Source organism: Eleginops maclovinus, chromosome 11, assembly GCF_036324505.1.
Source record: "Eleginops maclovinus isolate JMC-PN-2008 ecotype Puerto Natales chromosome 11, JC_Emac_rtc_rv5, whole genome shotgun sequence".
NCBI lineage: Eukaryota > Metazoa > Chordata > Actinopteri > Perciformes > Eleginopidae > Eleginops > Eleginops maclovinus.
The window spans coordinates 17,211,569-17,238,542 of record NC_086359.1 but is presented as its reverse complement, the minus strand read 5'-3'; the positions used below and the strand labels follow the sequence as shown (position 1 = coordinate 17,238,542).

General features: G+C 37.6%; 2 protein-coding genes across 4 annotated transcripts in view; both read left to right on the top strand.

Moving 5' to 3' along the window:
• ksr1a (kinase suppressor of ras 1a) overlaps positions 1 to 15,348 on the top strand; it is a 32,942-nt gene extending 17,594 nt beyond the window's left edge. For 2 of the 3 annotated variants that reach the window (XM_063895025.1, XM_063895028.1), the window contains exons 5-21: positions 1,971 to 2,152; positions 2,801 to 2,870; positions 2,995 to 3,078; positions 3,514 to 3,575; positions 3,663 to 3,772; positions 5,195 to 5,363; positions 6,388 to 6,429; positions 6,738 to 6,786; positions 7,135 to 7,192; positions 7,368 to 7,655; positions 7,739 to 7,935; positions 9,114 to 9,210; positions 9,480 to 9,613; positions 9,943 to 10,074; positions 10,168 to 10,303; positions 11,617 to 11,750; positions 12,574 to 15,348. In XM_063895025.1, coding sequence (XP_063751095.1) covers positions 1,971 to 2,152; positions 2,801 to 2,870; positions 2,995 to 3,078; positions 3,514 to 3,575; positions 3,663 to 3,772; positions 5,195 to 5,363; positions 6,388 to 6,429; positions 6,738 to 6,786; positions 7,135 to 7,192; positions 7,368 to 7,655; positions 7,739 to 7,935; positions 9,114 to 9,210; positions 9,480 to 9,613; positions 9,943 to 10,074; positions 10,168 to 10,303; positions 11,617 to 11,750; positions 12,574 to 12,580 — 1,951 coding nt within the window. In that variant the 3' untranslated portion in view covers positions 12,581 to 15,348. The remainder of the gene's footprint in view (positions 1 to 1,970; positions 2,153 to 2,800; positions 2,871 to 2,994; positions 3,079 to 3,513; positions 3,576 to 3,662; positions 3,773 to 5,194; positions 5,364 to 6,387; positions 6,430 to 6,737; positions 6,787 to 7,134; positions 7,193 to 7,367; positions 7,656 to 7,738; positions 7,936 to 9,113; positions 9,211 to 9,479; positions 9,614 to 9,942; positions 10,075 to 10,167; positions 10,304 to 11,616; positions 11,751 to 12,573) is intronic. The other variant, XM_063895026.1, reaches the window with a different exon arrangement.
• A 7,178-nt stretch (positions 15,349 to 22,526) lies between these two features.
• On the top strand, positions 22,527 to 25,889 carry LOC134872272 (uncharacterized). Its single transcript, XM_063895497.1, has 2 exons — positions 22,527 to 22,769; positions 24,116 to 25,889. Exons 1-2 carry the CDS (start codon positions 22,627 to 22,629, stop codon positions 24,936 to 24,938), a joined length of 966 nt encoding a protein of 321 aa, XP_063751567.1. The 5' UTR covers positions 22,527 to 22,626; the 3' UTR covers positions 24,939 to 25,889.
• Positions 25,890 to 26,974: the final 1,085 nt, after the last annotated feature.

Below are 26,974 nucleotides of genomic sequence, written 5' to 3'. Positions count from 1 at the left end.
TTTGCTGAACATTTACATGCACAAAAACCTATAGAACACTCTTAAGGAAAGGGAAAACCCAAAAGAGCTAATAGGTCCTCTTTAAATAGTACAAAAAGCCAGTAATAGAAATTGTAAAATAGTTTACATAAAAGCAGCAGTGGGTGCCGTAGCCTACTTAAACTAGCATGATCATGGTGGCCTTGCTGTAATTGGGTGGATGTTATTTCTGTTCTTTATTTGAAAGCATCTGCTCGCTGTCTTTTTCCCACCTCAGCCTTGCACTTATGTATGCACAGATGCAGAGTTTTCCTGAGATACACTCCCACTCCTTCCCTCCCTCTCTATTTCCCTCTTTTCCATGCTTCCACTTCCTGCCCATTGCTCCTTTGCTCCGGCTGGATAAGAAGAGCTAATCCCTGCACAGATTCCCAGAGATTATGACTCATGTCAAAACAGGAAGTCTTTCCTGGGACTAAAGCTCAGAGGTGGCAAGACACACCAAATCTATCTTGCTCTTTATATTGTGATTAGATGCATATACACAAACAAGCCACATGTTTATCCATAATATCCTGTCTGTTTATGGAAAGCTTTGATGAGAACCAGGCAGAAATAAATATGGCTAAACATGGATCAAATGCATCCAACACTCAGAGACAATCCTACTACTTAATCCTGGCTTTGTACACTGCATGATATTTTACCATCTGAACACAACTCATTATGAAATGAGAGAAATTGATAACTTAGGTATCACTTTCTGTTACACGCATGTCCATAACGCATTATAAACATACTTATAATGTGTTATTATCTGCTCATATCACTGTAAAATAAAACTGTTGTTTTAAGGTACTGTCCTCCCATTGGTTCGAAAAAGTCTTAAATCATTCATAAAATAAATTAAAAGTCTTAAAAATGCTTAAACACAAGGGGGATTTCCTTCCAACATTGTATTCTAAAATATAATATAATTGATAATAATATTTAATACTTCAATTTTGTTTTTGGCAAGGATGCTTTTGTTAATCTTGTCTTTAAATGTCTTATGGCAGTTTTAGTATGTATTTAGTATCATATTACATTATAAATGCTTTTGCAAGGATCATAGTGTATAATAACTCATGTAAAACAATCCTGTACTTTTTTACAGAAAAGTGAACTTTGTTTTTACACAGCTTAGTTGAATACCCAATTCTGATTGGTCAATTTGAACATTCTAGAGGTCTGCTATTTTTCGCTAGCAAACCGCTGCTAAGAAAAACAGACCGTTGCTAAGGACAATTTACAGTCATACCAATTCGCAGCAAGTAGTGACAACAAACATTAGTTTTCATCCATCAGAAAACACCATGAAATAGTTTTCTAGTATACATTTAATATTTGTGGACAACATGGAATTTTACATTTATGATAGCAAATTGATTTTAGACATACGTGCAAAGAATTCTTAAAGATAACCCACGTGCAAATAAATGCCTGCTTGTGACTTTCGTCAGGGTTTTAAGCCTGTCACCCTGTCCATCCGGTACCAAAGTTATTTAGGTACTCCAACGTGCCTCCCTAGCCCTTACATAACCCTAACCCTAAACAGTCTGTGAACCGATTCCAAACCAACATCTGAAACTCTGACCGATTAAACACCGTCTGTAGTCTCACTCAGAGCTGAATGAGGCTCCTGCTTTAATGTGGAGGGTGTAAATACTGCGGAAAGCTTTGGGACCAACTCCCCTCTTTCCGGCAGAAACAGGAAATGTTGTACGTTTTCATTACCCTGGTTATAATCGGCATCTCTCGTACAAAAACAATAAATAGTAATTATACTTAATCTCCAAAAATCGTACTTCTTTTTTTGTAAACGTTCTTTTTAAACCTGATTTTATAAGTTACTTGCCACAGTCCCTGTAAATATACAACAATTTGGAGCTGGGCCTATGTGTTCTAGTTGTATTGTCCAGTTAACCTTGTTTTGCTTTCCTTCTCTTCAGATGTGTAAAGAAGAATAAGTTGTTACTGAATATGCAAGTTAACGGGAATGGATGTGAGGACTCGCCTTCCCGTTATCCCGTCATGTCTGCACGCACCCCGGGAGTCACCCCCTCTGCCACCACAGCCTCTTACACCCTGCCCGGCACCCCCACCCTGATGGAGGAGCACAGCACCATGAAAAGTGAGTCAGGAGCATGTGTATTTTTATTTATTTTAAAAATATGAATATGTTTGATTGCTGCAGTTTTACTTTACACAGTGAGTTTGCTGTTTTTTCAGAAGCCTGTGTTTGTTTGTTAGTTTTTTCGTACTTTTATTTTTCTTAACTTTGTAGACCCACTTTTTGTCACGAGAGTTGAAAGAAATTCATGTCACTCTGTAGTGATCTATCACAGCTCAAAAACTTAAACTGAATTAAATTTACATTCATTTTATTTCATTTCAAATTAGGTTTTAACCTGTGTGTGTGTGTGTGTGTGTGTGTGTGTGTGTGTGTGTGTGTGTGTGTGTGTGTGTGTGTGTGTGTGTGTGTGTGTGTGTGTGTGTGTGTGTGTGTGTGTGTGTGTGTGTGTGTGTGTGTGTGTGTGTGTGTGTGTGTGTGTGTGTGTGTGTGTGTGTGTGTGTGTGTGTGTGTGTGTGTGTGTGAGAGCTCCTCCTCATTTCTATGTGAGCATCATAAATGTGGTTAAACTGTGTTCCAATGACATGGTTGTAATTCAGTTTTATAAGTTGTTTAACCACCAGAGTTATGACCAGTCTTTCTTCACATAAGCTTATACTCCCCTTTGATCTCTCTCCCTTTTTCTTCCGTCTCTTTTTCCCCGGCTAGATAACGTAGCAGGGCATCGCAACTCCCCACAAGCAGTGAGGAGGGACATCGGCCTCTCAGTCACACACAGGTAGGTCTCTCTCTGACACACAATATATTCTCCCCAACCTTATGTCATAATGAAGCAAGCTGGGTTATCAATAAAATATTAAATAAGTGGCTAGATTTAACAGCATTTCTTGTGTTTTCTGTAGGTTTTCAACAAAGTCCTGGCTGTCCCAAACATGTCAGGTGTGCCAGAAGAACATGATGTTTGGGGTTAAGTGCAAACACTGTCGGTGAGTTAAGGGCTTTCTATTCAACTCAACTTAAATTATTTTTCTGAGACAGAATTATGTAGAATAAGGAAATGCAGGTCAAATCAAATTGTATTTATGGAGCCCAATAACACAAAACACAGGTAAAAAAATAAAGAATCAAGGAGGATGTTTAAGGCTAGTCTGAGTCAGCCCTAACTATAAGCTTTTTCAAAATAGGGAAGTCTTAAGCTTGCTATTGAATGTTGAGAGGTTGTCTGCCTCCTAAACACAGACCATTAAGGGCGTTGTAAGCTAGGAGGAGAATTTTAAATTCTATCCTGGATTTTAGTGCAGAGCTACCAATATAGGAGTGATATGATCAAGAACTCAATCATTTGCCATGAGTGCATGGAGCCAGACCTAAAGGGTGGTTTTGAGTGCCATGTACTTACATTCTGTGAACTTTCCTTACAGGTTAAAGTGCCACAACAAATGCACCAAGGAAGCCCCATCCTGCAGAATCTCCTTTCTACCAAGTAAGCTTTGTTTTATCCATCTAAAGGTGAGCGATGAAAATGTGATGTGCATGCCAGTACATTGTGACATCTCCATTTCTCTTCTAGTCGCCAAAATTCGGAGGACCGAGTCGGTTCCGTCTGATATAAACAACCCTGTGGACCGGCCTCCAGAAGCACCGCAGTTTGGCACTCTACCAAAGGCCATCACGAAGAAGGTAAAAGAAATGTTCTGGGAGGCTAAGGAATTCTGCATTACATCACTCAGTAGCAAGTACAGAATCCTTGTGAAATCCCAAACTATGACACCTGAAAACAAGTGCTGTGTATCACTTCTGATTTCCCGATTTTATTTGGATGACAAGATCCCGATTTGTGAGTCAATTTAAAAAGGGGATATTTCAGTTAGAATTCTAATACTGCTTTAATATGGAAGACAATCTCGGAGAAACATTGCAGTGAATTGTTCAAAGAACCCCTTTAACCTGGTGCATTTCTTGCATCTTAATGTTTAAATCAAGAACTGAACCAAAAGAATTTAAAATAATTAACTTTTTTTTTAATGCCCCTGCATATGGCGTTGCTTTTGTTTAGCTTTTCTTTAAATCTATATTAGAGAATTTTGTTACATCCAGCTCTAGGATACCTTATGTAAATGAATGAAGCCATAGCGCAGGGCGCCAATAAATCGCACACTAGAGTTCTGTCTCTGGCGCTTCAGCATTTGAATACATGTAAATTCAGACCACATTTGACAGAATCCACATTCTGGTTCCTGGATAAACTCGCCTTATAAAAACACTACATGTGTTTGTTTGGGGAAGAAAATAAAAAAATGTCTAGCTATTTTACCATCGACCTTTCACCATCTACCCCTCATTACATTGTAAAGATTAGTCTATATAATACATGTAATGCGACTTAATTAATATTAATACAGACAAAGAGCAAGAAAACTAATTCAGTTGAAGGGGGACGGCACAAAGAATAGCTGCATAAAGAAAATAGCCCTCTTATGAGTCATTCAATTTTAAAATAGTTGATCAAAGTCCTCAAATATCATTTTCAAATAACTACAAACTTTATGAAAGATAATTTTCAGAACATTTAAAAACAAAAACAATATTCCAATTCTCAAGATAGGAATTTAACCAAGTCATTTACAGGGGCCGAAATAATAATACAATACAAGAAAAGTAAAAGAAGAACATTTAAAGATCACTACAAAATTAAGTACACCTTTTAAGTTTTAAGACAAAACCAGTTTGTTTTTAAATCTAGGAATACACATTACCGGTAACTGAGTTAATGGAAGTCACTATCAGAATCAGTGATTAAGTGTGTGTAATCTGTAAGCAAAATATTCCTAAACGACTACATTAGTATGTACAAAACTATACAAAAACAGGGTATTCATTATAATAATATTCAACAGCTATGTGACCCGTCGTGCCAACACTGATTTTTTCTCAAATATAAATGTCTCTTACAACCTGGACGCCATCAAGCAACGCAATCCAGCACAAACTCTTGGATTTTAACAAAATGTAATTGAAAACAAAGGTGCAGCAGCTGTACAAGTCCTCCTAACTATCAACTCTGATCGTCTCGTTTGTGCCCCCCCTCCATGCCCCCACCAGGACCATCCTCCTGTGCTGAACCAGCTGGACTCCAGCAGCAACCCGTCCTCCACCACCTCCTCCACACCATCTTCCCCAGCGCCCTTCCAGCAGAGCTACCCCCCCAGCGCCACTCCTCCACCCAACCCCTCGCCCAAAAACCACCGGGACAACCGCTTCAACTTCCCAGGTAAGCCTCACTCAACGCCTGGAAGCAGAAACCCAGACAGACAAACAAATCCAGATGCACATCCTGAAATGCACATGCTAGTATAATACTCAATGTTTTTTTTCATCACCCAGTTTAATAGCATTTAATATTATGGTCTACAAACTTCCTGCTCTTCCCTTTTCTCTCTCCATATTTTGGTTAGGTGAGACATTACAGTTAACATCTTTTTTGTAATGTACTCTGCACTTTGCAATTTTGCTTCCCTGGTCTTTCAGACTAGTAGAAAAACAACATCCAAAAATAGGCAATACACGTTTATTTCCCCAACTTTGTCTAATGGCGTCTTGACGGTATTCTAGAATCTCCAAAAGTTAGCATAACTAGATACCTCGTTTGCTTATTTGAAGAAGACATTTCAAAAAGCTTTCAGAAAAATGTTGAATTCTTGAATGTGTATTCATATTAAGCTGTGGTCTCTTACAATACATAAAGGTTTTTAAAGGTTGTTTCTCATCCCCTGAGCCACACTTCCACTTCATCAGCACTTGCATAAAACAAACTCTCCAGTTTTACTTCTATATTTATATATTCTGAAGTTTTAAAAAAATTAATTCATGTAAGATTGTGTTCTTTTATTTATTTTCGATTTAATTCTGGAAAACATGGCATACATGTATGTTTTTTATGGTTGTTGACAATATTTCATTAAAAATATATTTCCCTCTGAAAAAACCTTTGACTCTCATATGTCAACAAAAAGAAACACAAATTTGAACCTGGCTTTATCCAAAGTTCAGATTTCTGTGACAAAAAAGGGTTATTTATTTAAATAAAACATTACAGAAAGGGTCTGACACAAAGGGTCAGTTTCATGGTGATCTTAATTAGTTAAAATCTTGTTCTTCCTCTCCTGTATTGTCTCTTTTTAACACTGAAGAATGCTCTTTATTTGACAAATTCTGTTAATCCAAAGCTTCTCTAACCAAAAGTCTCTCTCCCTGCCATGCTTGTCGGTCTTCCCCTCTCTTTTTCTGTTCAAAAGCTGCCTGTTACTTTCAGCATAGGCAGCAGTTTATCTTCCCCGGTGAGTTGATGGTCCTAAAATGTCACACTGCACAGTTATTCTTCTATTGTTCTCTTCTTCAGATCACATTACCCTGTATATCTCTCTATTCTGCATGTTTTCTTTTAAACTTGTAACAGTTACAGTGGCCATCTTTCACTGCATGCTGACTCTTAACAGCCTTTTGACACCACCTGCTGGTGGAATGGAGAAATGCATGAGCAGTCATGTTCAGTATGTGGTGGGGCATGAGGAAAAGGGTGTAAACATAAAGAAAGATAACATTTTGCCCCTTAATTCTTCCTAATCCTGGTGATTTCTCTCTATAGATGTCTCCAGTCCTGCTCATTTGCACCCTGATGTCCTCCAAGACACTGTGTAAGACGATTATGTTATTTCTCTATTTGTATTTATTTGTTTCAAAAAGGACAATGTGCATTAATTAACATAAACACTTGAGTCCAGCATGTAAATGTTCCAAGAAAAAACGTATATGAGCACATAACCCAAGAAAAAGACACATATGCAGATTTGAAAGCACATTAATACAAACCAATAAACACACAACTGAAACAACAGCATGTGTTTCTAACCCTAACCCACAGCTTATAGACAATTAGTAAATAATAATATAACCCCTCGTCCAGTTAATTTGAATTTCACTCAGGGAAACAAAATATATTTTCATGTATTTCACCCCTTTAATATCAATTCTCTGTGTCACAGCAATGAGCCAGCAGCGGACGACATACATGCAGAGCTGGTAGAAGATGAGGATGAAGAGGTATGTTGCAAAACTATACTTCAATTTTTTCATATATTCACATTTATATATTATTACAGTGTTTAGTTTACCGCTCAGTGTTTTATCTTGCACTGTAGAATTCTGTTTGTATTCCATATTCTGATTAGATGATATTGTGTTTAATTACGCAGCCCTAATCACTGTTCTCCCACAGGAAGGAGAGGAGGAAATTGAGGTCGAAGACGAAGACCCAGAAGAGGAGGAGGATAACGAGGAGGAAGATGATGAGGATGAGAATGATGAGGAGGATGAGGATGACGGGGAGGACATCAGGATGAACATGGGCTCGGACGGCGAGTGCGACGAGCTGGATGACCTGCCCAGCTCTCGTGGGAACCAGTGGAAGGGCCCCATCTGCCGCAAGGGCAGCCAGACCAGCGTCTACCTGCAGGAGTGGGACATCCCTTTCGAGCAGCTGGACCTCGGAGAACTCATAGGAAAGGTCAGGATTTGGACACAGATGTTAAAAGTTAATTTACCGCATTCCAAATAGACACATTTCAGGAATGAATCTGTTGGATTCAGGGCCGCTGGGGAAAAGTGCACAAGGGTCGGTGGCACGGCGAGGTCGCGATCCGGCTCCTGGAGATCGACGGGAACAATCAGGACCATCTGAAGCTCTTCAAGAAGGAAGTGATGAACTACAGACAGACCAGGCACGAGAACGTGGTCCTCTTCATGGGGGCCTGCATGGCTCCGCCCCACCTAGCCATCATCACCAGGTGAGAGCAGGAAAATCAAACGCACCTATGAAATGATTTTAACCCAAATGCAGGTATTAATAAGACTCGATTCAGTTATCAATTACACAAAATCTATGTAGCATATCATCATCCTTAACATATGCCTTTGAATTGACCTCCTCCCTTAACAATATGGGGTCAGATCAGTCTCATAATACACAAATGCACACAGAAGCATTCACACTTGTATTTTCAGTGCACACACAAATGTGTTCCGTTTCACATACATGTAAATAAAATCCAAATACAGAAAAAAGCTTTACATGTGTATTTTTGATCCACACATATTTGTTTTCAATTCATACCCAAATCATATTGAATCATTCACGCAGAGACACTTATCACTTACACCTGTGCTACCTGCCATGTTGAAGTTGACTTGTTAGCTCCGGACTGCGAAAATGCGCATATGAAGCGCCACGTCACGAACGCAAGAAATCGTACCCTCGTGAGGGCGCGCCCATGTGATTGGCTTAGAATGGAGGAGACATCTGATTGGCTATAGATGGAAAAAATTGCAAGTACGAATCGGATGACCGTCAGGGGAGTCTCAAAAAACCCACACACGAATGCACAGAGAGCGGTTTGTGTATGCAGGTTCAGCGGTTTGACACGGAAAACAAATATGTGTGGATCAAAAATACACATGTAAAACTTTTTTCTGTATTTGGATTTTATTTACATGTATGTGAAATGGAACACATTTGTGTGTGCATTGAAAATACAAGTGTGAATGCTTTTGCAGATCATGAAATACAAGTGTGAATGCTTTTGTGGGCATTTGTCTATTATGGGACTGATCTGACCCCATAAAACAATGCTTAAACATGAGATACGTGGCACTTAATATTAGAAAGCTCTATTTTTTTTTATCTTGTGTATTAAAAAGTATACATTGCCCAACTGGGGTTCAGTCCTCAGGCGGAGGGTGCAGGCTCAAATTTGCCCTGGTACTATTAACCATTAACACATGCCGTCACTGTCATACTCCAATAAAGGCTAATTTGGCCCATAGAAATCTTACAAAGAAAACAAATTATACATGTGACATAGGCAAACATCTTATCATTCTCCAAAGAATTGATCTAATATTTTATTGTGAATAAATGTTTCTAATCCTAAATTAAATCTTTTTGCTTTTTCTTCTTTTCCCACAGTTTCTGCAAAGGGAGGACACTGTACTCAGTTGTTAGAGACACTAAAAACACTTTGGATATTAATAAGACGAGACAAATTGCTCAGGAGATTGTAAAGGTAATGTTTCTTCTACATCTTTTATCTCGTGTTTTATTCATACATTTGTAACAATTTAATCACAAGAAATGTCACTGCCATTCAAAGAAACAGGAAATCTGTATATAAAGCCCTATATGTTAAATACAAAATTGCTAATCGATGCATGGTTTATGTTGCATTTTAAAATACTGTGTTTCGGGCTCAGTCAGTTTTTTTATGAGCCATTCCACAGTAAAAAAAGAAAAAACTATAATAATTTATGACGGTCGCATTGTCTTCCAACACAGGGAATGGGCTATCTGCACGCTAAAGGCATTGTTCACAAAGACTTGAAGTCGAAGAACGTTTTTCATGACACCAATAAAGTCATAATCACTGACTTCGGGCTGTTTGGGATCTCTGGAGTTGTTCAGGAGGGGAGGTAAGGAACTCCTTAAAAACACAAGCTCACACAGAGTGCTCTTCACACCGCACTGCTATTACCTTGAGAGATGTAGTGATTTGTAATAATCCCCGAGTCCTGCAGGCATTTCACTTGAAAGCTACTATTTTTCTCCTGATTGTAAAGTTGAAAAAACCACTTTCTGAAACACTCCCTTTGCTTTGTGAGTAGCTTTTGTACACAGGAATTGGAGGTGGACTACATTTAGTTAATGTATTTTCCACCCTAGTTAATGATCAGATTTTCCACTCCATTTGATTTGTTTCTGACAAATGTGTACCCATTTTTCCTGCTTTTTTTTCTTCCAGGCGTGAGAACAAACTCAAACTTCCACATGGCTGGATTTGTTACCTCGCACCGGAGATTGTGCGCAGGATGAGCCCAGGTAACAATGAGGACCAACTTCCTTTTTCCACCGCGGCAGATGTGTACGCCTTTGGGTGAGTTCTGCACACTCCTGTTACACCTGCGTCTGACTGATAGAGCTTATGTGATAGAAAAATCATACTTCTCCACCCCTTCACTCCTTTCAGCACCATTTGGTACGAGCTTCAAGCAAGGGACTGGCCAATCACCAACCAGCATGTGGAAGCTACCATCTGGCAGGTGGGGAGCGGAGAGGGCATTAAGAAGGTCTTGGCGGAAATCAGCCTCGGCAAGGAGGTCACTGTGAGTAGAAACACAGGCTCTGCGGTCACTGAGAACGCTTCATGTTTATTCTGCTTATTAAGAATCATTGGTGCTCTAGCGATGCAGAGAGACTTATGGTGTTGTAAAACTTTTTAAGAATGATCATTATAATTCTTTGTTGGAACGGAATTCCTTTAGAATTTGGCAAAAAACATTAACATAAACAGATCAGATTTTAAGGTCAAGGTCACAGAGACTCCACAACATATATACCTATACATATAGAATATAACGCACTTAATAAATTGTAAAAAGGGATCAGATAACATTTGAATATAATTATAATTCAAAACCTCTTGCAGTTTCTGTTTATACAATGTGTGTTAGTACCAAACTTCTAGGGGAGAAACTGTTAATTATAGAAATTGTATTATTGTATGTCTGTGTTGGAGGAATTTATAGCTTTTGATTTATGATGAGAATATCAAACATATATAGTTTGAGTTTAAGTATGATTTATGATATATATTATTCAGAATTATTTAAATACTTTTGTTTGTTAGTTTTTTATATAATCGTGTTTTCATAATAGGCACATCTTTGGGAATGTGATACGAAAGAAATTCCAACATCAAACCCAAGATAGTTCACATTTTTTTTCTTAGCAGATGGTCCTATATTTGGATTTTATCCAATATATGCTCTGAAAAATCAACTGGGGATTATTGTTTGATAATAATGCTTTTTTCAGCTACACTATACAACATCCTTGCATGCATTATGGGAAATGTGTCAGATACCCTCACCTAACTTAAGGTAGCTTCACAAAAGTAAACACTAAGAGAAGCCACTTCAATATGTAGGGGGGAAAATGAAAGAAGAGGTACACAATACACAATGTACAATACATTGTTTTTAGCACATGCATTAAAAAATCTATCAATTTCCCATCAGTTATGGTCTGGAATGAATGAACCATCACATATAATATACCAAGACAACATATTGTCTCTGACCCCCTTCATGTTCTGAACAGTAAATATGAATTAATGCCATTAAATTGGAAATACAGCATCCCACTATTTAATAAAGTTAGGCTGAAGCACTCTATTGTGCAACAGTAAATCCTCAATTGAAATACATAATTAATCCCAAATCAAATGTGTGTAAGAAAGTCTTAACCTAATGATTTTAGTGATTGTAATGTTCCGTTAAAGATCTGTTTCTGTGTTTCTGTCCAACAATTGGTCCTTGTCTGAATGTCAGTATCATCGATTATATCGTATGGTCCAGAGTCAAAGGAGAGTGTTCGCTTTAGAGGGGGCATTTTCTTAAAGTGTTTTGTGTTTCAGGAGATCCTGTCTGCCTGCTGGTCGTATGACCTGAGAGACCGACCCCCCTTCACCCAGCTGGCCGACCTGCTGGAGAAGCTGCCCAAACTCAACCGCAGGCTCTCACACCCTGGACACTTCTGGAAGTCTGCAGAGTAGGTATCCACCAATGGAGGACAATGTGAAGACACTGGAAGTTTGAAACCAGAAAATCTATCTTGTATATTTCTATAGCTTCTGATCACTTGTGGTACAAAGCTCAGCAGTGATGATCCTCTTCAGCCTTAGGGTTTAGGGTTACACAGTCTTATTTAGTAAATAACATCAGTTACATAGGTTTGAAATAAAGTATCATTCCTCTTTAACCTCGCTCTCTAATGAAATGTGAACATTGTGGTTTCAAAATGTGAATTGTAAAGTTTGACTTATTCACTGTCACACGACACACAAATCAAGTGGTTATTGTCACTCGGGGGGGAAAGTGTTTTATTATTTCTCACATTTTGTCATCTTCATATGTGTGTGTTAGTCCTGTCATTTGCTGCACCAGCTATTTTACTTTTTTCTAAGCATCATTTACAACTTTAGACTATATTTCCCACCGCTTATCATTTCTGCTTCGAGTCTACCATTTTATTTATTTTTTAAAACCAGCGGAGAAGGCTTCACTATCATTCCTAGTTAAATGCCAGTTTTGATTAGCTGGATGAAGTGCTTTTTCATGCACTGGTCAATATTGGGTTATTGTGGTTGCATAACCTCTTCTTTCGGACTAGTGGAAAGAAAAACACGTATATGGAAACATTTAGAATCTAAGATGTCACTTAAATGTCCATATAATCCATGAACTAATCTGTATGTAATATCCTGCTGTTTTACAAGGATGCTTTCTGCATTGTATCACTTCCACTAACCGTCTAACGATATGTTTCCGTTTGCTCTTTTCTCTCTTTTTTTTACTTCTCTTTTCTTATCCAGGTTGTAGCAGTCACTCTGAAACACAAGCAATGCAAAACAAAGCCTGGGTCTGCCTTGCATGCTCCTGTATCCTTAACTCTTACAGGATTGATCAAAGCATTGCCTGAAAACAGACACCGCTTTCCACTAACCCGCAGCCTGATCTTCCATGTGTAATGTTTTTTCTCGTTGGGGGGGAAGAGAGGACCGGTGGAGCGAGGTGTGGTGGATGGGGAGGATGGGGGGAGCTGTCGTCCTTCACGCTCCCCCCCCCCACCCCTTCCTTCGTCTAATATCTCTTTGTTCTGTGATGTTGTTCTGGGGCTCTGAATAACTGGCTTGTGGTGTCTGTGCTGACTGACTGCTGTGCCTGCTCACCTTCTCTGTGCTGCTGTGATGTGGTTGTTCTCACACGGCCTCCTTTTACCCTCTGACACTCACACACACATACACACACACGCAACAGTAAAAGGGCCCTACTATAAAATGGACCACTTAATTTATCTGTGTTTTCCCCCCTCCAGGGGGTTTATACACGTTTGCAGGCTGAGTGACGTTCTCAAAGCCTCCCTTTCTCTTTCTCACTTTGTATTGGACAAAGACACATAGACACAATACGCACTTTGTCAACGGGGGAAAAAAAGAATCATTAACACTTTTGATGTTTTGTTTGGTTTGGAATAATCATATTTGCAGTGTTTTCTTTGGTAACGCTTTTTACGGTGTCTATAATCCATTTTATACATACTTCTAATGCGTTACAAACAGCTTATATCACTGTTTGTTTATAGTTGTAAGCACTTGTAAATGTTTGTAATGCTTTATATCAGTATTTTTAACATATAAAGAATTTTTATCATGTATCATCAGTACTTTACATCATTTTAATAACATTATTTTGTATCATCGTTTATTATAATTCCAATAGTTTCAATACATTTTACAATTTATTTAAGGCATATTAATCCTTTATAATGCGTTATAATGTGATTAGAAGTGGTTCTCATTGGTGCTTTAAGTGAAGTGCTTTTTGAGTTATAGTCAGATATAATACATTACAAGCTGTTTTAAGTCACAATAAGCAATCATTTAAAAATATGTAGTTTATTAGTTTATCAGGCACGAGACAAATCATTTCATCTGAATTGTGTCATGAATTACAGATATGTTGAGTTGTGCAAGTCTAGGAAGTTGTATTGGTCTTTGTAATCTTTAGTTTTGTGTGAAACAGTTTGGTGAACTAAATATCTCGTCCTGCATAATATATGTCAGCCGTTTCCTTGGCTTGCTAGTTAGCTACTTGATGAAAAATCCTTCAAATTAACAATTATTGAATTCGTATTTCATGGCACAATTCAAATGGGATTTTTAAAAATGTTGTCTATTGCTGTTATGCTTTTTTTTTTTTTTAAATGTCCCATGGCGGTTTGTCAGAAGAGGCTGGATTATGCATAACTATGCTGCTTTCATGAGCTCCTTGAATTTCCAACTTTTAGTTCCAACTTGAGGAGAGTTCAAATGATTTCTTTTTCCATGCCTCTTGATTTGGATCTGCTCCAAAATCTGAGGGGATTCTTCCCTGTCCCACACTATAACCTTTGAAAACATTTCATGACAATCAGGCCTGTTGTTTCTCTAGTTCACTGTCAGGAAAACAGAAGGATAAACCCAGCCGAAAACATAATCTAAAATGTCCAAGTGACCAGATATGATTAACTATTATGAATTTATTTTAAGTAATAATCGCTGTTTATAAAGCCTTATGAAGAATTATGAACGCTTTCAACCATAAGGTTATCGTGCTTTAAGCAGACTGTTAAGGTATTAAAAGTATGTTGATAATGCATTAAGGATATGGGCATCATAAAAAGTGCTTCCTTTTGTTTATGTTCAAGAGGGTCTCAGAGTTGGACAGTGTGATATGCTCACTTGTATGTTGTCATTTTTGGAGTATTACCTGGTAAATTCACTGTATTTGGATGCTTATAGACTTCTCACTGACTTCTGTTTGTGAAACAGCAGCTGAAAGGAAAAGACACAAGTGAATTATTCCCTTCATCATTCACAATCCACATGGGAATAGAATAATGCTGGCTTTTTGTGATAAATGACTTTTTTTTAATAATAATGTCCATCCATTGAAGTGTAAAGTGCACCTTATACGAATATGACTTATTAAGAAAGATCTTTCTGTCAAGAAGTTGAGTGATTGACCTGGCGCAAAAGTGTCCTATATCTTTTCCCAAAACATTACCTCTTGTGCGCACTTGTGTATGCTGTTTGTTATTGCAGGCTTCAGGTTGTGCATTGGAATTGATTTGGTGTGTGTGTTTGTATTGTTGTGTGTGTCTCTGTGTGTGTGTGCGCAAGTGCGACTAAGGTGAGCTTATTGTGTTGAATTCCGTAGGGTTGATTTTTGTGGAAGACTGCAGTAAATGTTGTGTTGCAAATCCAACGGTATGTAATGTACATACATTATTTAATGTACAGCAAATGAACATGTTCTAATATTTGTAAAAACATTTTATATGTAAAGTACATCACAACGTTTTTGAATAGGTACTGCTATGGCTACTACAGATGTATATATATTTATATTTTTTTCATGTATATAATACTGTATAAAAGCTGTACATTTTTTTTAGAATGGGCCGATACATGTTTTTTTATGTTATTGTAAAAATTCATATTTTTGTATTGCATGTGACTACCATTCTGTACACGCAGTTTCTGTTTTCATCCAAGAAAGACAATAAAATGAGGCTTGTCATGTAACAATAAAATGGACTCAATTTATTTAAACCAATTATTTCCAAATTGTATTATATAATTGACATATCCCAAGACTAACTTAGTTTTCTAGTCTTACTTTCAAAAAAAGAGATGAATAAATACATTGCATTGTTGGATTTTACCTTTATGTACAGGGTGTTTACAGTGTATGCAAGATAAATTCTACAAAGTAATCCTTAGCTTGTACTGAGATCTCACTTTTAGGAAAATAGAGAAAGAAGAGGACACCCATATGATTAAAAGGTATGCCATAAAATATGATAATGTTACCAATTTGTGGTTGAGTTGTGAGTTATGTTAGAAAAAACTGCATTTCCAGGGTAAAAGAAAAACCCTGAAAAGTGATGGATTTCCTGGATCTAATTCATTGAAGTCATGGAATACGTACGCATGCTTGAAAGCTTCGAAAATGTCACAGAATTCTGTCTGTCAGGAAATACATTCTCGCGGTAATCTGCTTCACCTTCAACCTGTGACGTAATGCAGCTTTAATATGTGTCGATCACCACACAGGATTCTTTTTTTCTCCCTTCTCCGTTAATGCATTTCAACCAGCTTAAACTATATTCGAACACATTCTTAAAATGTAATGTTTGAATAATGCCAGGTATTTTAACATTCATTATTTTTTATTGTGAATGCTATTGTTACCACATTGTTTCTAAGACTTGAGGACTGAGTTAACAAAAATGTACACCAATGTGCATAAAAGCCAGTGCTAGAGTGATGTAAGTGTTGTAAAGCTGTTTTATGTAAGCCTGTTTATGAAGTGAACATGAACATAACAACATATTGGATACGCTTTCTGTGTAGTTTTTACATCATAATTAACATTTAGAGTAAAGTATATGGTCCTGTTTGAGTTCTTTTAGGTTGTGAGTGGAGGATCTGTAAAAATGTGAAAGTGAAAGTAGGCTGGTTGTTGTCTTGGGAGAATTAAAAGATTCAACTCTGGAATGTGTAGGGAGAACAGCATGCGTAATATGAGCACACGCTGAGTTTCTTGTCCCTGGTGGTCCTGCAAGAAAAAAAGGATTGTCTAACTTCTCTTTCAATTTGCCATTATGCTTAACCTTGGAGCTCATTTGAGTAACGTATAGAAGCTTTTATCGGTGTCATGTTCAAAATCCCAGCTGGCCTCTAGGTGGCATAAAGACCCAACTGAAAGCAATTGTAGTCAACTTCAGTCTCTAGATTTTGAACCATATTGGTTTCTTTTTCAAACTGATTTTACTTGAACTGGTCATATTTCTTTTGTGGCACTGTTTTGACTGTTTTTCTTTGTGTTGATGCTATCAATTCCTTGTAAATAAACAAATCATTCCCCAAATTCACTTTGTTTAACCAATCTGATAGCATAGAATCAAGTGGCAAGAGAAAACCAGGAAAACTAACATGTTACTGAGCAGCAGTTGTAAACAAAAAAAAAATGACAGCAAAGATAATTTTGTTTGCATACTATGCTGTTGTCAATAAAAAGCATGTGCAGTAAACAAGACTAGTGGAGGCATGACATTTGGTGAAGAGCTCTTTAGAAGCTTGTTTAGGACTCAAAAATCAACGGTAAGAATTCAGAACTTGAATTTCCTGCTTTGGTACTTGACTTGCAATTTGATTTGAGATTCAACATAATACTTGACTGAGGAATTACCTGCCTTGGGTTTTGACTTGCTACTGACTTTGGATTGGTTGGGACTTGACTTGTGACTTGACTTGGAACTTGTCTAATTGGAACTTGACTTGGAACTTGACTTAATACTTGACTGGCCTTTGGTCTTGACTTTTGACATGTGATTGAACCTTGACTTGCTACTTGACTTTGGATATAATCAGAATTTGACCTTGATTTGGGTTTTAATTGGACCTTGACTTGGGACCTGACCTGTAATTGAAACTGATATGATTTCAAACTGATATACCTAAACTACAATTAAGCAAGACCACTTGCGTCTGCATTGTTGAAAAATCTGACTTGGACTTTTAATTGATCTACATTTATCTTTAGTTGTAATATATAGCAGAAGAGTATGTGCTGTTGGCATCAGCATTGCTTCATACATAAACTGTAACAGACGAGTAGAAGTGATGGATTTGATTCCTGCACACTTGTATCAATCCAACAGAGAAGAAAAGACCTTGTCGTGTGGCTGACAATGCCTTTTGATTACTTTTTCTTTTACTGGGAGGCCATACAGAGAATGTCCTTTCTTTCCAGTATAGCAATCAAAGCAAAGCACAATTGGTCATGTGGTAATGTTATGTGCTGTTAAAGAATTCTGACCCTGATGATCAACCAGAAAGTGATTTGTGCATAAAAAATTAATGTCTTCTCTCAAACTACAACAGATTTTAAAACATGGTGAAAACAATCCTTTGGACTTCTTTACCCTTTTATTGACATGTGTTTCAAATGTTTGTATTATAGTTTATTTGTTACCTCTGCAAAGGAGGTTAAGTCTTCAAATTGCTTTATCTCTCAGAAGGTTTCTGAAAAAAACACTGGCCAATGTTCATGATACTTGGAGGTAGGGTGTAGAACGAGCCAAGGAAGAACCCATTACACTTGGGAGCAGATGAATCACAGACCGGAACATCAACTAAGTTTCATTTTCTTTAACATTGCGAGATAGAGATTTTATTGTATTGTAAGATTGCACAATATAAAAGGCAATAAAAAAGTTTAAAAAAAAAAAACATTTAACCCATTTCAACACATTTAAGGAGCTCTCTTATCGCAAATAAATAATGTGGAACACAATTTATGGCTGCCCTCTGTTGGAATGATCTACTTTTAGCTGCCTTCTAAACCCAAAGTGTTACCTCGAGCCAAACAGTAACTTAGTGGACTGCTGACAGCATTGTGGCCTGAGCTGCCCTGTGCCTCCCCATCCTCAGAATCAATGAAGTGCACAGCCTGTCATAAATTGTTACAGAATATTGCCTTGCTCCAGACAAGGATATGCGCCCTGAAGAAGTCTGTTCTGAACTTAAAGTCATTCTGCCGGCGAGTTAGTTCATCAGGATTGAACTGGACAAGATTTAAATGGACATCGATCTGTGTGAATGGGATTTCTACCTGCTGGGAGAATAGGGTTGTTAAAGTTAAGGATAAGACTGTACCCCCGGAGACGTCAAGATTTATGGACTTAGTGCTGCCAACCCCAGAAAAGAACAGAAAAACCCTCAACTGAGGAATAAAACGCAATATGATTCTACATGCGGGGGCCAGTAATGTCTACAGAGGTCAATCAGAAGGGCTAAATCTGTATTTCATTGAGCTGCTTAATTGTCTGGATAACCTGGAGATTTTTTATATTATTGGACCACTGCCAACGGTCAACAGAGGGATAAACAAATTCAGCAGACTATGAGGGCTCAGCAGAACTATGCAGACTGAAAGGGATCAATTATATTGATATCTTCCATCTGGCATGTTTTATCACCAGATGGCCTTCACTACCCATCGAAGAAGACTCACCCTGACACACAGCAGCCTCAATGTGGCGAAGACATGACATCACAGCCTCAGTGTCAGTGTGTTGACAACCAGCACATGGATCATTCTTCCAATTTCTCTTTCCTTCACATTCCCCTGCCTCCCCCCCTTTGGAATAGACAAAGCACAACTGAATGACCACTTGTTGCATTTTATAGGTCAACTATAGTAATACATGACGGTTAACGCTGGCATTAAATCCACCCAACGCTCACTGCCTTATTCTATTTCGGCTTATTTTCATCTGATATTGTCATTTTGTCTTATTTTCTCACTTTGCATTTCTTAACATATTTTCTCGATGCCTTCTGTCTCATCTGAATCACTTTGAGTTGCCTTTTTGATGACAGGAAAGCTGCTATTATATCACCTCTACTGTGGCTTTTGTTAATGACAGATGGGACTTTCCATCACCCTTTAAGATGAAGTCATATCTAATACTTCTACTCTCACTTCTCCTTAAATATATTTGGCCAGATTTCCGCTTTATCAAATTGAATCAGTGTCAAGGGGAAAACTGAATTAGCAGTTATTATTATCTATCTTGGTCCATTTTGAATTTGCCATTACACTGGAAAAACTGAGAAAATGTTTTCGTTCTCTATATCTTTTTAGTGCTTTAACAAATTTAAAAGAAATACGATGAGATTCCAAAACGTATTGGTAAACACCAAAGGTGATTTTAAGTGGTGATTTTGTGTTAGTTAAAAAAAAAAAAAGGTATTCAATATATTGAATCTTCATTGCATTTAATCAGCATTTCTGGCCACTGCCAATATGTTATGTAAGATAATTGACTTTGAATTGTAGTGTGGTAGAAGAAAATGTATGTATCTAACAGTTGTTCATTTTAGATGTCAACCATAATAATATATTATATCACTACTCAAGGCCAACCTTGCATCCACCCTTCTGTCAGAAAACCAAGGTGCTTCCCCAAATTATTATTTGATTTTACATTCTCACCATCAATTTATACAGCTTTTCAGCTTCAGTGGTAATGTTGAAAAACTGATATTTTTGTCATTGCCATGAGGGTCTTGAATACCTGCAAAGCAGACCTGACTTTGGTAGCTCCTGTGTTGCATCTTACTAGTGTCATGTGCAGGGATGATGCTTAAACAAGTTACAGGTGCATGTGCAAACATACAGCAGAAATCACCACAAATCACACAGGAAACACCATGTTTCCAGAAGAAACAAAAAGGGGAACTTAATAAAACTAATACACTTGCACTCAATGCAAATTAATATATCTTATTATTTTATGTGATGAACAGATGGTCGCATTTTACATATTTGAGTCACAATGTGTGTGGGTCATGCAACAATTTTCCACTTGCATGTAGTCATAACCTAATGACCTGTTAAAGGACTTGTGTTAACGGTGCATCTTATTGCAAGAGAATTTGAAATAAATAGATCTGTGACAAAATGTGGCCTTGATCAAAATAAGTAGATGACACTCAAGAAACGGATGTATGCAAGTTTAGTCCACTTGTGTCATCTAAATAAATTCTGTGGGCCTCTTGACATGCCATAACTTTCTAAGGCAGAATAGACGGCTTGTCATTTAAAAAAAAAAAAAAAAAAACCCAGTTAAATACATAAAAATAATATTGCAGCTTTACCAAGGTTTCAAGGTTTTATTGGTCATATGCACAGCATATACAACGTATATGTTGGCAATGAAAATCTTATGTCCCATGCTCCTCCAACCACTCAACATACATGGTGCAAATAAGATAAATAAAATAGTGCAAAAAGAGAGAAGAATATTTACAATAACAACAATAAAGATTTAAGGATGTGAAATATATACATACAGTGGGGCAAAAAAGTATTTAGTCAGCCACCAATTGTGCAAGTTCTCCCATTTAAAAAGATGAGAGATGCCTGTAATTTTCATCATAGGTACACTTCAACTATGAGAGACAGAATGGGGGAAACAATCCAGGAAATCACATTGTAGGATTTTTAATGAATTAATTGGTAAATTCCTCGGTAAAATAAGTATTTGGTCACCTACAAACAAGCAAGATTTCTGTCTCTCACAGACCTGTAACTTCTTCTTTAAGAGGCTCCTCTGTCCTCCACTCGTTACCTGTATTAATGGCACCTTTTTGAACTCGTTATCAGTATAAAAGACACCTGTCCACAACCTCAAACAGTCATACTCCAAACTCCACTATGGCCAAGACCAAAGAGCTGTCAAAGGAGACCAGAGACAAAATTGTAGACCTGCACCAGGCTGGGAAAACTGAATCTGCAATAGGTAAGCAGCTTGGTGTGAAGAAATCAACTGTGGGAGCAATTATTAGAAAATGGAAGACATACAAGACCACTGCTAATCTCCCTCGATCTGGGGCTCCATGCAAGATCTCACCCCGTGGGGTCAAAATGATCACAAGAACGGTGAGCAAAAATCCCAGAACCACACGGGGGGACCTAGTGAATGACCTGCAGAGAGCTGGGACCAAAGTAAGAGAGGCTACCATCAGTAACACACTACGCCGCCAGGGACTTAAATCCTGCAGTTCCAGACGTGTCCCCCTGCTTAAGCCAGTACATGTCCAGGCCCGTCTGAAGTTTGCTAGAGGGCATTTGGATGATCCAGAAGAGGATTGGGAGAATGTCATATGGTCAGAAGAAACCAAAATAGAACTTTTTGGTAAAAACTCAACTCGTCGTGTTTGGAGGAGAAAGAATGCAGAGTTGCAGCCAAAGAACACCATACCTACTGTGAAGCATGGGGGTGGAAACATCATGCTTTGGGGCTGTTTTTCTGCAAAGGGACCAGGACGACTGATCCGTGTAATGGAAAGAATGAATGGGGCCATGTATCGTGAGGTTTTGAGTGAAAACCTTCTTCCATCAGCAAGGGCACTGAAGATGAAGCGTGGCTGGGTCTTTCAGCATGACAATGATCCCAAACACACCGCCAGGGCAACGAAGGAGTGGCTCCCTAAGAAGCATTTCAAGGTCCTGGAGTGGCCTCGCCAGTGTCCAGATCTCAACCCCATAGAAAATCTTTGGAGGGAGTTGAAAGTCCGTGTTGACCAGCGACAGCCCCAAAACATCACTGCTTTAGAGGAGATCTGCATGGAGGAATGGGCCAAAATACCAGCAACAGTGTGTGAAATCCTTGTGAAGACTTACAGAAAACGTTTGACCTCTGTCATTGCCAACAAAGGGTATATAACAAAGTATTGAGATGAACTTTTGTTATTGACCAAATACTTATTTTCCACAATCATTTGAAAATAAATTCTTTAAAAATCCTACAATGTGATTTTCTGGATTTTTTTTTCTCATTCTGTCTCTCATAGTTGAGGTATACCGATGATAAAAATTACAGGCCTCTCTCATCTTTTTAAATGGGCGAACTTGCACAATTGGTGGCTGACTAAATACTTTTTTGCCCCACTGTATGTGGAATACATTGAAAGTATTTAAACACTTTACACTGTTGAATGAGGAGGTATGGACAGATGCATATATTATATATAACAGATGTATATGGCAGATATGTATAATATATAGATATGTGTACTATAAACAGATATGTATGGCAGCTAGCTAAAATGCTATTAACCAGGATTAAAATAATCTGTGGTCAATGAAGTAGAACTATATTACTTAGTGAGCTGCTCAGTATGCCTCTAACTTTGAATAGTCTGCCACACTACACGTCTGTGTGACCAGCTACAGCCTTGTACAGAACAAAAAAACCACTTCCTTTACTTTTTATAGTCCAAATAGAGAAGTAAGCAGAAGACAGACAGATGCGTATGCATTGGTTTGGATTCCATCATTTGACAGAGCTCCTTTACACATCGCTCATCTCTCTTCACGCGCTCAACATAACGTACGTTTTTATTAATACAAACCAAATTCGTCTTGGAAATAATTCAAGATCATCAGCAATGTAAGTGACCTATTGTATTCATTAATAATTTTGTTTTTAAGACAGGGTTTTTGATAGAGATTAGATAAGGTAAAATGTTATTAATCCCCATGGGGAAAAGTGTTAATGCAGCAACAGAGAAGAGGAAAAACAGTACAGGTTCCCAAAGGGAATTTAAAAAATATATATATTTAAAAAAATATATATATATATATATATCTAGATAAGTAACAAAGTATTGTTAAAAATATACACATGTATGTATGCAAAAAGAGAGTGCAGGTCAAAGTTATTGTGCAAAAGTGCAAATATGTTTTAACATGTAACATTTGATAGTCTTTTTCTATGGTTCTGTTGTAAATGCTGGTGATTCAATATATGGTTGACTTATTTAAACAATAGAAATACAAAGTGAACACAGTATACAGTATAGTAAGTATCATACAATGTGGGCAAGTATGTCCCCAAAACAATGCATATAATATGGTTCTGAAAAACTTCTATAAATGAGTAAGTGAAACTGAAAAGAATCATCTACTTGGAATCTATGGTGAAACATTTCAAACAAAATAAAAAATGCAATACCAAGTGAGGGCTAAATTGCTGTTAAAACCATCTTTTTGTTAGATATTTTAAGTGCTGCAGCTGGTTCCAATGTACATGTGTGTATGTGTGAAATTAAACGTATAGATATTATATCACACTGAAATCCATGCTCAGCTCATCTTATTAGAATAAACAAAAAGTACCAAAAGTAAACTTTTGCAGAATGGTCCATTTCGGAAGACTAAATACTACAATGACGAATCATAACTATGGATGCATAATGGGTGTACTTAAATATTATAATGGTTAAAAGTTGGGCTTATTTTAACATGTAGCTCTGGGTAGCTTCATTTTATATTTTATTACCATGTAGTGGTTGATTTTGTTTTGTCATTCATTTGAGTGTGGAAAGTGAAATATATATGTTAAAATGAAAATACAACATTTAGTAGTAAAAACAGTGTATAAAGTAGCATAACATAATTATTATTAGAAAAATTTGTGACTGGGCAATATATGTTATATATATTATGTGTATAATAAAAACGGAAAAGACTGGATTGTGTTGCGGTGACACAAATATGATTTTTTTTAAAGTACAGATAATCATGTAAGAAAGAACAGACACACATCTGATGCTTGAGTAAATATCCATAGTAATTAATGCCTTGTAAGAATTACATCATTCTGATTTGACTTTAGCTGCCCCATTGATTATTTAGTGAGGTACTGTATCTGAGCTTCCTGCTTGCTGTTCTTCCTGCATTACATTTGGTTTCCAAAACATATTTTTATACTAAACAGCTATCCTGTGTTCTCAGATCAACAACAAGCAACATGAAGGGTCTGCTCCTCCTGTTATGCTACGTAGAACTCCTTGGTTCCCTATTATGCCATGCTGGAACTATTGGAACTTCTAATAATGTAATTCAGACTCCTCCAAATCTTGCCGCAACTACACAAAACAGCAAGTCAGATCCAGAATCCACTTTATCAACCACATCCCGATCTGATCTGAAAGGGGTTGCCATCACTCACTCTGACTCACTTGCAACAGCCTCCCTGGATTACAGCAGTCATAGCAGTTCAATTTCATCTGGCAAACATCAGCCCACAACCATTTGTACTACCACCACTTCCCCCGCTTTCATTATATACAGGAAAGAATGTCTGCCATTGCTCATTGTGAGCGGCGGATTGATCATAGCTTGTACCATTCTGCTGGTTTCTACACTGTTGTTGATTTGGAAGGTGTGCCAGCTGAGCAGATGCATCAAGATGCTGAGCAGCAACACAGACCTGATCAGCACCTCTGAATACAGGATGGGAACTGCCAAGAGAAACAAAAACGCGTCCGAGCTAGAAGCCAAAGAGAACACGGTGTTGATGTCCGACATTGGTCAAACGCAGGAGGACTTGGTTAATGGAACCACCAAGGAAGATAGTGAGAATGTAAAGGAGGATGGACAAAAGGAGGAGAAGAAGAAGGAAGAAATAGCAAAGAGTGAGGAAGCTTCGGCTGATACTGTAACCATTGTGGAAAATGCTTCAAAGCCACAAGAAGAAGCCACTGACTCCAAGTCCACCGAAGCCGCACCCACCTCCAACTGTAAAGGCACAGAGGAACCAAAAGATGACGTCTAGGTTTGAGTGTGAGTGCCAAAGCGTTTCCTGAGCACCTGCATTTACTTCCCCATAGCTTTACAGTAGGGATACTTTCTTTCAGCAGCTTTTCCTGTATAGGAAGTCGTTCAACCGCAGCTAAATGTGTCAAACTGTGCACTGAGCATTGTTGCTTTAAAGCAATTGGTTGATGCTGTTCTTCTTTGTTATTAGTGATTTTATATTGAAATATATCAAAGGAATATTTTTACCTTTCCACTGAAAAAAAAGGAAACGTTGACTTCAATTAAATGTAGTATGTCAACCGATTTCCCATAACTGTATTAGGTTATTTGAAAGCAATGATATTATGATAAAATATAAGGTACAACTTTATATTATTGCTTTTAAGTATCCTAATACAGTTAAAAACACTTAATTAAAGTCAACCTTTCAGTTTTTTCAGTGTACAAAATGGCCATCAAATACTCATCAAATAAGAAGATGGTGGATCTGAGACGGCACTGTCCAGTTGTCATAAACAGGTACATTATTTATGTAGACACCAAAACAGTTTTTGTTCCAGCCTGCAAACATGATTATTTCTGCTTAGGCGTTATGTAATAATGCTGTATGGAGATTGACTTGCTTTTGGAGCAAGCCTCAGGTGGCCATTCGAGGAAATGCAGTTTTTGGCACTGCTACTTTAGCTTAATTTTTCAGCCTTAGAGTGGCCACTTTCACTTTTCTATTTACAATTCATAACACGTTTTTTTTTTCGGGGGATCTTCCGGTGCCATGGAGGCATTTGAATAAAAAGAAAAATGTATTTGGGTGGGTAATTAATATATAAATGGTCATTTTTTCATTTATTGTTTTGATATTATAATGTTTGTTTGTGCAAGTCAATATGTGCTGTTAAAAAACGTTTTGAGATGTATATACAGTTTTGACATACGCACCAAAAGACGAATAAAACCCGCCCTGAGAAACCTCAGCCTTGAATCCTTTGACTTTGCAGCCACTTCTGATGTTGTATGGGTGTGTGTGTGTGTGTGTGTGTGTGTGTGTGTGTGTGTGTGTGTGTGTGTGTGTGTGTGTGTGTGTGTGTGTGTGTGTGTGTGTGTGTGTGTGTGTGTGTGTGTGTGTGTGTGTGTATGTGTGTGTGTGTGAGAGAGAGAGAGAGAGAGAGAGAAAGATAGAAAGAAAGGTTTGCTTGATTAGCAAGCAGAGAAAGTGCCTCCTTCGGGCACTGCCACTCAACTCAGAAGGAACGCTCTCTTTCAACTCAGCTAGAGTCAACAAGGCCAAACAATAAACCTTTTCAAAAAACAATATGCATTTGTTTCCATCGTCTTGCACAGATATTTGTGATGTGCAAGTTTAACGATGCAGTAAAAGTAAATTCCAAGTCAACCTTAAGTCAGTATAATTGTCCAATATATATATATATATATATAAATGTATATATATATATACATTTCTTTTCTGTGTTTGATTGTGCTAATACAGCTCCCATATTTATCTTAGCAAGTTTTTAAGTCACTGACAGAAGACGTGAGGGATTCATTTTTAAGGCTTGTCGTAAGGGCCAATGACAGGACACTCCATCTCAATCAGCGCAGGTAGTGACTGGAAGTAAAGGCAGGCAAGAGGAAAGTACAGAGAGAGGTGTGTGAGGAAATGGGCTCATTGTTTAGTTTACATGACAACTGAACAAAGACAAGTACAAAAGAGCAATGACTCTCAGCCGCTTCGGTTACATAAATCAGGAACCACAATGATGCAACATTATCTATCTTTAATTGAAACTAGGGAGGGGAGTTATTGGGATTATGAAATCGGATCAAAAATAAGTAACTATAATAAGCCCGTGTTCGATTGAAGAAATTTGAAACGGAATTACAGTCAAATTTTATCATCTTAAAAGTATTTAAATTTTAAGCGAATGCAATGTTTTTAGCTCATGAAATGCTGAAAATTAAAAAAGTAATTTATGTGCATCACATTTTTTAAATGTTTTATAGGGGAAAACACTTTTTGGCTCCATCTATTTTTGATATAATAAGGTATTAAAA

What these genes read in the sequence shown, in the direction of transcription:
- LOC134872272 (XM_063895497.1), top strand. Translation starts at nt 22,627, where the DNA reads ATGCGTATGCATTGGTTTGGATTCCATCATTTGACAGAGCTCCTTTAC. An exon ending in AATTCAAGATCATCAGCAAT is followed by an intron (nt 22,770 to 24,115) that starts GTAAGTGACCTA and finishes CTGTGTTCTCAG; the next exon opens with ATCAACAACAAGCAACATGA.